Source organism: Mus caroli, unplaced genomic scaffold (genome assembly GCF_978045245.1).
Source record: "Mus caroli unplaced genomic scaffold, Mus_caroli_1 scaffold_12, whole genome shotgun sequence".
In the NCBI taxonomy this organism is placed as follows: Eukaryota; Metazoa; Chordata; class Mammalia; order Rodentia; family Muridae; genus Mus; species Mus caroli.
In genome coordinates, this window is record NW_028227267.1 from 20356739 (window position 1) to 20370040 (window position 13302).

Consider the following 13302-nt stretch of genomic DNA (forward strand, 5'->3'; position numbering starts at 1 on the left):
TAAACAAATGGTGGTGGTGATCAGGCAAGTAATTGACGGAGAAGACTAAAAAAACTGTATTGAATCTAAAAACTAATGATTTTAAAAAAGACTTTAGCAACTGTGGTTGTACTATATAAATTTAACTCTCTCACACAACATAATTACCTGAACTCAGGGCTGGCAAGATGGCTCAGTGGATAAGAGCACTGACTGATCTTCCGAAGGTCCTGAGTTCAAATCCCAGCAACCACATGGTGGCTCACAACCACCCGTAATGATATCTGACGCCCTCTTCTGGTATGTCTGAAGACAGCTACAGTGAACTTATGTATAATAATAAACAAAACTTTGGGCTGGAGCAAGCAGGGACTGAGTGGAGGTGACCAGCCAGAGCAAGTGGGGCCGACTGGAGTGAGCAGAGGTCCTAAAATTCAATTCCCAACAACCACATGAAGGCTCATAACCATCTGTACAGCTACAGTATACTCACATGCATAAAATAAATAAATAAATCTTTAAGAATTATCTGAATTCTACCTGTATTACTTATTAGACAACAAGGTATGGTAACACCAAAAACATTACACATGAAATATATTTTATGAACCAACATAGACAATAGTGATCACTGTCCCAATCTGACTTTACTTGGATAAATATCAATTTGTAGACATTAAAAAGAGGCTTTTTCCAAGTGTCATTTACAAGCAAAACAGACATCTATTAAATTACCACATAGTCTGCATACAAACATTTTAGACGTCCAAAAACACAGCATACCATATGGGGACAGTATTAACTTGGTTTTTCCATCCAATAATTCAGTTTCAAGCTTTAAACCATCTCTGCAATATAAAAGAAAATTGTTTTGACAAGTTTAATTTAACAACTTTCACTAAATAGCAGCCAGGAATATTTATATGAACCTTGAAAGTAAACCTATACCTTTCAATGTATACAGGAGTCACATGACCATCAAAGCAGGGGTTTTGGTTGTTTGTTTCTTTTCATTCACATAGCCCAAGCTGCCCTCAAACTCACTATGTGTGTAGACCAGGCTGGTTGACCAGGCTGGCTTTGAATTCCTGATTCACCTGCCTGAACCTCCCTCAAAGTAGTCTTTAAATTTTAAAATATTTTTTTCAAGGCTGGAGAGATAGCTCAGCAATGAAGAGCACTGTCTATTCTTGGCAAGCAGAACCAACATTGCAGTTAACAAGTGTCTGTAAAGGCCCCTCAAGTCACCAAGGGCACCAGCACAAGTGGCCCACAGACTTACCTGCAGGCATGATACCCATTCACATAAAATTAAAATAAGTATTTAAAAAGTATGTGTATATATGTATACATACATACACATTTTTTTTTAACCCAAGAGGAAAAAAAATACAAAAGACTTTCTTACAACTTTTCAGTGAGGCCAGCATGTGTCATGTTTAACCTGAAACCTGGTTTTTGTTACTGGTAAGACATAAAGCAACCCAGTAATTGCAGCATCCTTTAACCTGCAGCTCTATACCAAAAGTCCCATGCTGCTACCAGAACTCCTTAGCCAGGTACAAGACATAGATAAGCTATTTATTCTTTTTTTGTTTTGTTTTTTAACAGTTTCATGACTGACACATTCCAAGGAGGAATAGAAGCGACTGAAAGATGGCTAAAATGGTCACCAATGTGACGGCTGCTTAAATACAGAATTCCACCCAACTTGGACTATTTCATATACTACACGGTTGCTTTAGTGACTTTATTACTATCATAATAAATAAACAATAAACTTTGGGTAATATGACACTTTACATGTAAAAAGCGCCAGCTTAAAGAAACGGTAAACACTACCAGCAAAACTTATGTTGTCTATTAAGGTCAACAAAATTCTGATGGGATTCCACACACAGTATTTCACAGTTTTACGGGGGTGGGGTGGGAATGGGGTGGGCGTTGTGTCTATGAACAGTAATGACGACAACGTCAAAGAGAAAATACCAAACGTCAAAGAGAAAATACCAAACCAAGAAATTAAGGGTGTGCAGGTTGACTAGCAACTTTAAACTCACAGTTGCTTTGGTAGCGGGAATCAAAGTGCCTGCGTTTGTAAAAGGAAACAATCTGGGAGATATAGGTTGTCAGAGGCTACCCCGTTGCAGGACTACAAACAGTTCATGGTTACGTTAGAAGGCAACCTCTTGAATGAATCTGAAGTTGCCGCAAGCTTACGGGGCAGGCTGCCTCATTGATTTCTAAACTCCCAGCTAAACACTCAGCTTCTGGATGCGCGGTTACGTCTAGGTCTGGTGGCTGGTCTTCCTTAAACGATGAACTTCTGAAGATGAAGACCGCACCCCAGACTCGGTCCAGCCCCAGCTCAGGATGCTCCAGCTCAGTGCCGGGCAGCCGTAGCTCCCCGAGCATCTCGCCCTCTGGGGCGCCGTCTCCCCTCCGCGGCGCTCCAACACCACGGGCCGCGCTGGACCCGGAACCCCGCCCGCCGCCACGCGCCGGCTGAAAGTCACAGCCCAGCGAGTCCCCGCCGGCTTACCCCAGGTTCATGGCCCCGCCGCCCACCCGCAGCTCGCTCAGGTCACTTGTGTACCCAGCTTGCTGGCACTGCTCAACAAACGCTACGCCGATTGGTTGCCGGGGGCCAGCCAAGCCAATCACAGTGGGACATGCTGGCGAGTCCGTTCGTTGATGCCGGCCTCCCCGGACTCTAGATGCCTCTCCGGGGGCGTCTGCGCTTTCTTCGTGATCACCGTCAGCCTTGGGGAGCCGCCTTGGCTCTAATGGAGGTTTCCAAATAGGCAGAAACAACAGATGTAACCATCCTATTTTATATTTGGAGGAGAGGTTTATTTAGTTGAAGGACTTGTGACGCCTAGGACACATAGTATATGTCTCTGTCTCTTCGTGCTTCCCACACCTTACAGACTGAAGTTCTTGAAATACTGCAGCAACAATCACAGTGTGGACCAAACTCGTATATCCGTCGTTAGCAGTGCTATCTCTGAGGCACGAAGAGGCAAAAGGACTTGCCTGGGTCACTGACCACATGACAATTATACTACAGATCTTATGTCTAATGTGAATATGTGAATAATCCCAGTTGACTCTTTTAGACTCAGCCAAAATTTTCACTTGTTGCTCTTCCAGAGGATCCCAGTACTCAGGTCAGGGGGCTAAGCTTCCTGCAGCTATATTAATCCTGGTGTCAGACTGGAGTTGGGGAGCACGCATCCTCGACAGCCTGTTTCAGAGTGAGTTCCACCACCACCATCCCTCATCCCCACATAAAAATAAACAAATGTCACTTCCATAAAGAAGCTGCTGAGGGTAAAATGTAAGAAGGCAATGTCAGCCGCACACCTTTAATCCCAGCACTCGGGAGGCAGAGGCAGGCGGATTTCTGAGTTCGAAGCCAGCCTGGTCTAAAAGTGAGTTCTAGGACGGCCAGAGCTATACAGAGAAACCTGTCTCGAAAAACTAACTAACTAACTAACTAACTAACTAACTAACTAAATAAATAAATAACTAAATAACTAAATAAATAAATAAAATAATAAAGAAGGCAATGTCTACCTTCCTCCTCCTAGGATCCCAATAATAGAGACATTAGGGTCACTTCCGGAGCATGCAGGAGGGTTTTCAGGAGTTTGGGCAATCCAAAAGTAAATGTATTGTAAAGTCTGCACCTAGCAAGGCTGACGAGTGGATGTTGTAGCTGGGCATCTTCTCCCCTTGAGTTCCCAGAGCCCACGTGTCATTACAGCAGTATTGGATTTGGTTGGCTGAGAGGGATACTCACGAGGGAGTCCCACGAACCTCCCTATCCAGTCCTGCTATGAGGGAGTGCTATCATATGCAGACAGGCCCATTTAAGCATCCTGAAGATGGTGGTAGCTGGGCTTGGAGGATAGTCTAGTCCTATGTAACAGAAGTCCTCAAAGACTGGGCAGTTCCCCCTCATGTCACACACACCGTTGGAATCCTGTACCAAAGTGAGCCTCCGAGAAACAGTTGATGTCTGGTACACTTCTGTAACCACAGCTGCTGCCACTTAGGAGACGGAGGCAGGAGGTCCTCCATAGTGTGAGGCCAGCCTAGGCTAGACAGGTGTGGTGGCCATTACTAGTCTGGAATGAACTACAGTTCAGAAATGGAGGGCACACCTGTGATCCAGATCGTGAGGCTAGAAGACACGGGTTTCTGACTCAGATCTTGACTTGGGATGACACATACTTTTGATCCAGATCTTGAGGCATAGCGGCCATGAAAAGCTTAGGCCCAGTCAAGGTAGTATATGCCTTTAATTCCAGAAAAATGAGGCAAGCATATCATTGAGTTCAAGGTCAGCCTGGGACAGAGCAAGTTCCAGATCCAGATGTGGTGGCACACACCTTTAATTTGGGCCACACCTTCTGCTGGAGGCCTACATAAGGACATTGGAAGAAGGAAGGCTTAGTTCTTTGACTGCTTGCTACTTCTTCAGGATCCCAGCTTATACAGACCAGCTGAAACAACTAGCCTCGTGGGACGAAGCAACTACTAGATTCCTGGACTTCCTATTTACAGCTGCCTATTGTTGGGTTAGTTGGACTGCAGACTATAACTCATTACAATAAATTCTCTTCATATATAGAGACATTCCAAAAGTTCTACAGACTCTAGAGAACCCTGACTAATACTATTCTTTAGAAAGTCAAACAGGCTTGGAAAGCAGGCTTGGAAACATACCTGCACTTAGGAGTCTAAGACAGAAGACCAAAGAGTTCAAGGCTAGCTTCTCCTACATGAGACCCTGTTTCAAAATGGTCTAGAAAAGATAAAAACAACCAAGGGGGGAGGAAGAATACACTTGTACATTTGACCATGCTGTTAATATTTAGCTGTCTGTGGTGGTGTGTGTCTTTAACCCCAGCACTCAGGAGGTTAAGGCAGGGGGATTCTGTGAGTTCAAGGTCACCATGATCTAAATAGTGAATTCCAGGTCAGCAAGAGCTACATAAAAAGCCTATGTCTTATATATAAATACATAAATAAATGGGCTAGAGTCAGCAGGTTAATAGACGTTTTCTGGGAGGTGGAGTAGTATTAATTTGAAAGTCTTACTTTTTTCTTTGAGTTAGTGTGGTATGTATACATGCAAGGTGTGAGTTCTCATGTGTGCTCGAGTGGGTGCACACACACACACATGTGCGAGGCCACAGGTGGATGGAGAGTGGGGTTTTCTTCCCTATTTCTCTCCCTTTGTATATTGAAGGGTTTCTCACGTGGAGCCCAGAATTTGCTAACTCAGCTAGTCTATCTAGCCAGCTCGCCCTACCCCATCTCTGCTGTGGGGGTCTCAGCAAATACCAGGGCCAGAAGAATGTCTGTTTGCATGAGGCAAGGAGGAAGCTCAGTTCAACTCAACTCAGTAGCCAGTGTTGGTTCCAGTTTTGACAGCCTGGCTCTGAGTGGCTTTTTTCAGGCATATATATATATATATATATATATATATATATATATATATATATATATATTTGGTTTTTGGAGACAGTGTTTCTCTGTATAGCCCTGGGTGTCCTGGAACTCACTTTGTAGACCAGGCTGGCCTCGAACTCAGAAATCCACCTGCCTCTGCCTTCCAAGTGCTGGGATTAAAGGCACATGCCACCATGACCAGCTTTTCAGGCATATTTAAGCCAGCACAATTTGGAAAATATTTTTCTGGTGATAAATAACTCAACCCAGTGTGACCAACAAAATTTGACAAGATTTCATCTAAACTCTTGTAAAATACAAGTAACATCCTCCATATGGATAGGTTCTATTGATTAACTAAGGAAGCAGGCTCAAGGGAAACAGCACTCCTGGGGGAGGAGAATTACTAGAGAGTAACCGAGATAGAAATAAACATAAGAGATTGGGGAAGCTGATGTAGCCTGGCCACGCAGATAGCACAGAGGTCACAGGGCTATTAACTACAGTCATTTTCAACCTTCTGGGCAGAAAGTGGGTTACACATCTCTTCTTTTAAAGGGACTGCTATGTGTGTTTAACATTCCTGCTTTCCCTAGTGAATATCTATGAACAAAAGGACCTCGTGTCTCCTACACTCTGCCTACCTAGAATAGATATTACTGGGGGGACACCAGACCCACACATGAAGATGAACTTCAGTCCTACCTGTTGTGGGGAGGGGGGGGTTGGGGGGATTGGGGTGGGGGATGAATGTAGAACCGGCATGCTCTCACACTGTGCCTCTTTGCCCTGGCAGGCTGGCCAGCCATGCATTGGCGGGCAATGGCTGACCTGTTTTTAACTTGAGGAGACTCTGACTCAGAACTCCTCAATCTCCCCACCCAGCTCATTAGGTTGCCACTGGCAAGTCACTACCATGCCAACCCCATGCTTCAAATCCCCCATGACCTTTGTGGAGCACCTCAAATCCACGCTTGGACACTGTACCTTTCTCTCTCTCTCTCTCTCTCTCTCTCTCTCTCTCTCTCTCTTGGTTTTTCCAGACAGGGTTTCTCTGTGTAGCCCTGGCTGTCTTGGAACTCTTGCTGTAGACCAGGCTGGCCTCGAACTCAGAAATCTGCCTTCCTCTGCCTCCCAAGGGCTGCCCGACTAATGTTCGATTCTTGATAGACTTTTTTTTTTTTCCAAAACAATATTCTCAGGGGGCTAGAAAGATGACTCAGTAGGAAAAGTGTTTGCTGCCTAAATGTTAGGTAGGGGTTGAGGATGGCTCTGTGCTGCTTGCTTTCCCAGGAGAGGTTGTCTGGAATGAGGAATGAGTCACATACTCAGGTGGCTTTTTGTGAACCAATCCCCTAATGAATAAAGGAGCCAATCACTGGGCAAGTAGGTGGGACTTCCAGGTTGGATGGAGGAAGAGAGGAAGCAGGAGAGAGTTAGGTCCTTTTTGGAACAAAACAGCAGAGGGTAAGATGTAACTGCTAGAGTTTCCCAGTATCATGTCGTATCTGCAAGGATTCGCCACCAGAGGAATCAGATTTTAATTAAAAAAAAAAAAAGAAAGAAAGAAAGAAAGAAAGAAAAGAATCGAACATTATAATCTCTTCTCCTTTTGTCCTCTCTTTGTTTCCCTCTTTCTCTTTCTTTCTTTCTCTCCCTCTTTCTTTCTTTCTTTCTTTCTTGCTTGCTTGCTTGCTTGCTTGCTTGCTTCCTTCCTTTCTTCCTCTCTCTCTCCTGCTTGCTTGCTTCTTTTCCTTTCCTTTCCTTTCCTTTCCTTTCCTTTCCTTTCCTTTCCTTTCCTTTCCTTTCCTTTCCTTTCCTTTCCTTTCCTTTCCTTTCCTTTCCTTTCCTTTCCTTTCCTTCCTTCCCTCCCTCCCTCCCTTCCCCCTCTCTCTCCCTTTCTCTTTTTCTTTTTGACTTATATAATTATTTTATGTTTGTATTTTACTTGTATGTACATTTGTGCACCACATGTGTACCTGGTTCCCATGAAGATGAGGAGAGGGTGTCAGATCCCTTGGGACTGGAGTTTCAGGAGGTTGTGAGCTGCCATGTGACATAGGAAGTGAACCCTGGTCCACCGCAAGGTCGAATGCTCTTAACCACTGACTCATCTCTCCAGTCTTATTTATTATTATTTTTATGTGTATGGGTGTATTATCCACAGGTATGTCTGTGTACTACACGCATGACTGGTGCCTGCAGAAGCCAAAGGAGGGTGTCAGAATCCAGGTTGGTTCTGAAAATTGGATCTGGGGACTGTGGAAGAGCAGCCAGTGCTGTTAACCATAGATCCGTCTCTCCAGTCCAACTTCTTCCCTTGTTTCTCTCTCCCTTTCCAGAAAAGCAAAAAGAAGTGTAAGACTCTGTTGAGCCTTAGCTTACCGGGGACCCCTGAATAAATCACATGGAGCCAGAATCGATGCAAAAAGCAAGAGGAATTTATTGTTCCAGTGCACTGGGGTCATCTCAGACCTAAAGGAGAGGTGGCAACCCCTGGTGGGCCATTCAGAGAGTTTTTATATGGTTTCCAGGGGCAGAATAGAGCATCAGCAACTAGGCACAATATGATTGGTGGAACTGTGCACCTGTTAAACTGACTAGTCTTTAGGGAATGAGGTGGAAAGGACTTCCCTTGTCTGAAGGTGGGGAATGTGTCCCCACCCGCAGGTTGGTTCCCTGATCTGTGGTCTGAGGAATGTTAATTAGCCTCTTCCTTCCAGAGGGGCAAGTGTTCCATGACCTTCCCAAAGTTCCTGAGCTGACCTTCTCAGAAGCAATTGTTGTTAACCACTTGACAAGCATTTAAGTTTTAATTTTTAAAACCTTTTTATAGTATATAGTTAAAAGTTGCATGCTAGCCATTGTCAAGCTATGATTCAATGGGTGGCAGTGTTGCTAAACTATCATCCAAACAGTTTTTGCAATTCCTTTAGCACCCCAGACAGTTCTGAAATAATGTTTCCTACCTCTCCTAATCCCTAGAGACTTTTAATTTCACGTGTGTCAGTATTAATGTGTCTATCTTGATATTTTGTAAAAGTACAATCATACAATGTCCTTTTGTGTCTGACTTCTCTTACTAACATTACACTGGTGGTTTAAAGCTCACCCCAATTCTAGTCTACATGAGAATTTAATACCTTTTGTGGGGTGAAGGAAAGTGCTTGGGATTTAACCCAGAGCCCTGTGCAAGCTAGAAGGGGAAATAGGATAAATCAGACCCTTGGATAGGAAATAGGATAAATCAGACCAAGGAGGCCTTGACCAAATTAACCCCTGAAACTGACAGTGACTAGTTATCTCTCCTACCTTATGCCTTGTATAGGGCTAGAAACACCCCTTACACTTTAGGCCACCCCTGCCTTTTTTTGAGATCCTATATGGGAAGTCCCCTCCCTTGCTGCCTAACCTCCAGTCTGATATCTTAGCTGAGTATGACCAACATAAGTTTTTAAAATCCTTGGAAGCCCTCCATAGGGTCCAGAAGCAACTCTGGCCTGCCATCCACCAGGCTTATGAGTCTGCTTCTCCCCCTAACCCCCACTGATTTGAACCAGGTGACAAACTGTGATCCTGACCATGCCTGTGGCTGTTAAGATGGACAGGGTTAGGACATGGATACATCACTCCCACATTAAGCCTGTCAGGAGAGAGACAATCTGGCAGTTGAGGTCCTGCAGAGGAGGCTTCCAGAAGAACCACCACGGGAAGAATGGAAGGTCACCCCCCAACTCTGTCAATCCCCCTGAAATTGCAACTCTAGTGCTCCTGATTCTGCTTGCTTGCTGCTTACACTTTGCTGCACCAGCCACTGCCCCCATACTATCTGGGTACCCCCAGGGGATGATGAGACAACCTTGTCATCAAGTTCACAGTGGCTGGCAAGAGGCCAATTGGACTGCTGGTTCTTAACGCCTCTCTCCCCCGATACAACACAGAACTGTTGTTTTCCAGACAAGGACTCTGGACTGGAAACAAGGTACATCCAGTATATTCCCACCTCTGCAACCACACTGTAACCTCTACTGTTGCAGGATGTATGCTGCTCCCAGAGAATGCTTGGCAGGCTTGTACCTTGGGGCTTACCTCATGCATATATGGCCTGGTTGTAGATATGACTGAGGATTTTTATGTTCTGTACAGCTTGTACCCAGAGTGACTTATGCTCTGGAGAGGATGTCTTCAACCAGCTAGTACCTCCAAACCATCGGGTTAAAAGGGTGGCCATTTCTACTGTATTCTCTCCTTGGTATAGGGCTGGCTGGAGTTGCTAGTGTAGTGCCGCAGACCCTCTGGGTCCCTCTAGAGTAGGCGGGCAAAGCTTAGGATGGAGTGACAGACAGATACACACACACACACACACACACACACACACACACACACACACAAGAGAGGTGTTGAATCTGAATGTAATTTTCTGGTCGAGCTTAGACTAATTATATTACAGTGAATATCAAAAATTGCAAATCATAACAGATATGGTACTTTGAAGTTTTCCAGGTGCAAGAGGAGTGACTACAAAGAGAACCAGATAAATGTTTACTTTAGAGATTATCACCCTGCCTAGGATCAGCCCTGTGCCAGGCAAGAGTTTCACACTTTATTGTTAATTGCTCCAGGGGGTTTAACTCTTGACAGGCTTCAAGAGTAATGTAGTGTCACTGACCCCGAAATTCTCTATGCCTTGTTAAATTTTATCTAGTCTGGAGAGTTCCTTACTTATCAGGATAGTATATCAATTTGCTCTGGTGTGGAATGTAGTTTACAGTAAATATTTCTATCTCAGTGAGAATTCCAGTTTCTTTTTTGCAGACAGCTGAGTTAATGGCTAGTGCTTTATTGTTTTATTGCAGTGCTTAATTAGTTACTGAATAGGTTAAGCTCCTTGCTGCTATCTGGGATCTTAGAAACACTGGGAAAAAGCTTTAGCTATGTTAGAATTCAATCTTAAAAGGCATTACATTAAGGTAATACTAAATAGAGCGCACGTGAATCCATACACTAGGCTAATGCGGGGATGGAAGATTGATTTTATGGTTTATAAGGATTAGGGGAGAAAGTGCCAGACTCCAGGAAGAGAGTTTCCTTGAAACTCATTGCTTCATAGGTCAGTTTCTCAGCTTTTGCTATGTCAAACTGACTCAACCAAAGTACGTGGCAGTGTAGGGGTCTCAGAAACATCTCAAGGATTCGAGATGGCCCATTATTGAAAGGGGAGAATGAGAAGGTTAGGCTGATTCCATGACAGACTTCAAATTGGTAGTTAAAGAGACTAGGCTAGGGCTGGTGAGATGGCTCAGTGGGTAAGAGCACCCGACTGCTCTTCCGAAGGTCCAGAGTTCAAATCCCAGCAACCACATGGTGGCTCATAACCGTCCGTAACGAGATCTGGCGCCTTCTTCTGGAGTGTCTGAAGACAGCTACAGTGTGCTTACATATGATAAATAAATAAATCTTTAAAAAAAAAAGAGACTAGGCTAAAAGCCCAGGCTTCAGGCAGCTAGTCAGAAACTGCCCCACTACCTGGTCTGAAACAAGGTCAGCAGTTTCCAGCCAACTCCCTATTCTCCACTAACGGAATGTCCTTAGAGACAGCCCACCTACCCCAGAATTCCCCTGAAGTGCTTTATATTGGGCCTTCGAACTCACTTCAGGGTCTCTCTTTCTTGGTAATGGGAAGACCTCAGCATGCTGGACTTCTGCAGAATAAAACACTCTGCATTTACATACTGTTTGAATCTGGGGTGCCATTCTTCAGCGAATCCTGGACCCTTACATTCCTCCTGTCTCAGCTTTCTCCTGAGTGCTGGGATTATAGGTGTAAGCTATCACAGCAGGTTCCTTGTTGGTCCTTGGTTTTGTTTTGTTTTATGGCAAGAGTTTTGAATTGCCCCCCACATCCATAATTTTGTTGGCTCTCTCTTAATATACAACAGTAACCTACATGTTGTTCTTAAAAAACAAAAATCCCAGCCATTCAAGTTTACCAAAGATCAGATGCTGGGGTGAAAACCTGCTTAGCTCAAAGAGGCAGAGAAAGCACTCACTTCCTCCTCTACTGAGGTCCCAGTAAGAAAACATTCCTTCCCCACAGTGCCTTAAACTATCTTTCAACTCAAAGATCCCCTATTCTCTTTCCTGGTTTTTCTCATGTTCACTCCCTGTCAACCGACTGCTTGCTCAGTCTCTTGACCTATCGTTGACTTTATTTAATCCTGGATTAAAGGTGTGTGCTAGGATTGAGCCAAAATGCAACATTTTTCCAGTTCACCGTCTAGGAGATCACAATGTGATCAAATATCCTGCAACAATATGCTTCCTCGACCCTCACCTGAAAACAGGAAAAGGTGTTTGATGTGTACAGTGGCCTGACACCTGGGTTTGTCCTGCTCCTCACAGCACTCCTCAGCTCTTGTTTTCCATCCCCTGGCTCTCTAGATTCAATTCAAGCATTTCTACAGTAACCCACAGTGACATCTTGCAGCTCACTGTGCATCATGTTAGGTTGTCCCATTGTCTTCCTGGCAAAGCTGGAAGAATTAAGATGGTGGCTGCCCCACCTCTGCATTATAAATACTTATTTTCCTCTTTGCAACTAGTAAATCATCTGGGTTCTGATTGATGCCGTGCAAATATTCTGGTCCTCAACTACCTTGCGCTTAGTAGGGCCTTCTTATTTTGTATGCTCTGTCTTTCATCTTCATCTCTTGTGCATTCAAGTTACCTGGCAAGCTACCTGTTCACAGAGGGTGAGACACTCTTCAACAAGGCTGGAGATGGATGCAGCTCAGCGATTGTGGTGGTTGATCTTGATGGTCAACTTGATTGGATCTAGAATCACCTAGAAGACAAATGTCTGGTTGTGCCTGTGAGGTTTTCTGGATTGAATTAGTCAAGGAGGAGGATCCACCCTAAATGTTGGCAGCACCGTTCCCTCAACTGGGGTCACCAACTGAATAAAAAGGATGCAATGAGCTGAGCGCCAGCCTTCATCTCTCTTTACTGCCTGACTAGAGACACAATATGGTCAGTTGCCTCATGTTCCTGTCCCCATGACTTCCTCATCACGATGGACTGTACCCCTCAAACTGTGAGACAGAAGTAAACCTTCTAACAGGTTGGGCATTCTGTTGCAGCAATGAAAAAAGCAATGCAGTGATAGAGCACCTGTGAGTATGTGCAAGGCCCTGGCTGTGATGCAGAGCCCCACAAAATACAAAACAACCATCTTTACCCTCTGAGCTTAGTGTGAGAGAGGAACTAAAAAAAAAAAGTCTAAGTTCTCAGAAATGACATTCTGTAATTGCCCATGCTTCTTTAAGTTCTGTTCTTATTTCAGAAAAATGCTGGATGTCTTTGTTATTTGGGTGTATGGGCTGTTTGGAGACAGCACAATTTTCATGTGAAGAACCCATGTGGGTGGTTGTATGTTAAAAGTCATGGCCACAGGGAGGAGAGTCCTTGGCTTGCTTGGGCAAGTGGCTTGGCTTGGTGGAAGCCATGGCTTGGAACACAAAGAGTGCTCCTGCGGGAGATTAGATGCATGGCTCTTTAGAGGAAGACCTGCTCCACTGCTCCAGCAAGGCAGATCCTGATAAGAAGAGGCAGTTCATGGCTTTAAGGCATTTATTGTAGAAAAGCAGAGAGAGGGAAAGAGTAGAGAAGTAGAGGTCAGCCATGGCCATGTGGAAAGAGGGGAGAAAGGAATGTGGGGTGGGGTAGCAAGAGGGCAAAAGTAAGAGAGTAAGAGTGTAAGAGAGGAAGGAGGGGGCAAACAGCCTCTTTTATAGTGGGCCAGGCCTACCTGGCTGTTGCCAATTAACTGTGGGGAGGAGCACACCTCGCTGTTGCCAGGTA

General features: G+C 44.6%; 1 protein-coding gene across 4 annotated transcripts in view; it reads right to left on the reverse strand.

Moving 5' to 3' along the window:
• The window catches only part of Ccdc66 (coiled-coil domain containing 66), a 26814-nt gene extending 24229 nt beyond the window's left edge, over positions 1-2585 (reverse strand). The window contains exons 1-2 of one of the 4 annotated variants that reach the window (XM_085828470.1): positions 2522-2585; positions 763-827 (exon numbers count right to left, since the gene is read on the reverse strand). In XM_085828470.1, coding sequence (XP_085684596.1) covers positions 763-765 — 3 coding nt within the window. In that variant the 5' untranslated portion in view covers positions 766-827; positions 2522-2585. Of the gene's footprint in view, positions 1-762; positions 828-2039; positions 2164-2199; positions 2456-2521 lie in introns of those variants that run through there. The other 3 variants (XM_021181463.3, XM_021181462.3, XM_085828471.1) reach the window with 3 other exon arrangements.
• Between the last annotated feature and the right edge of the window lie 10717 nt (positions 2586-13302).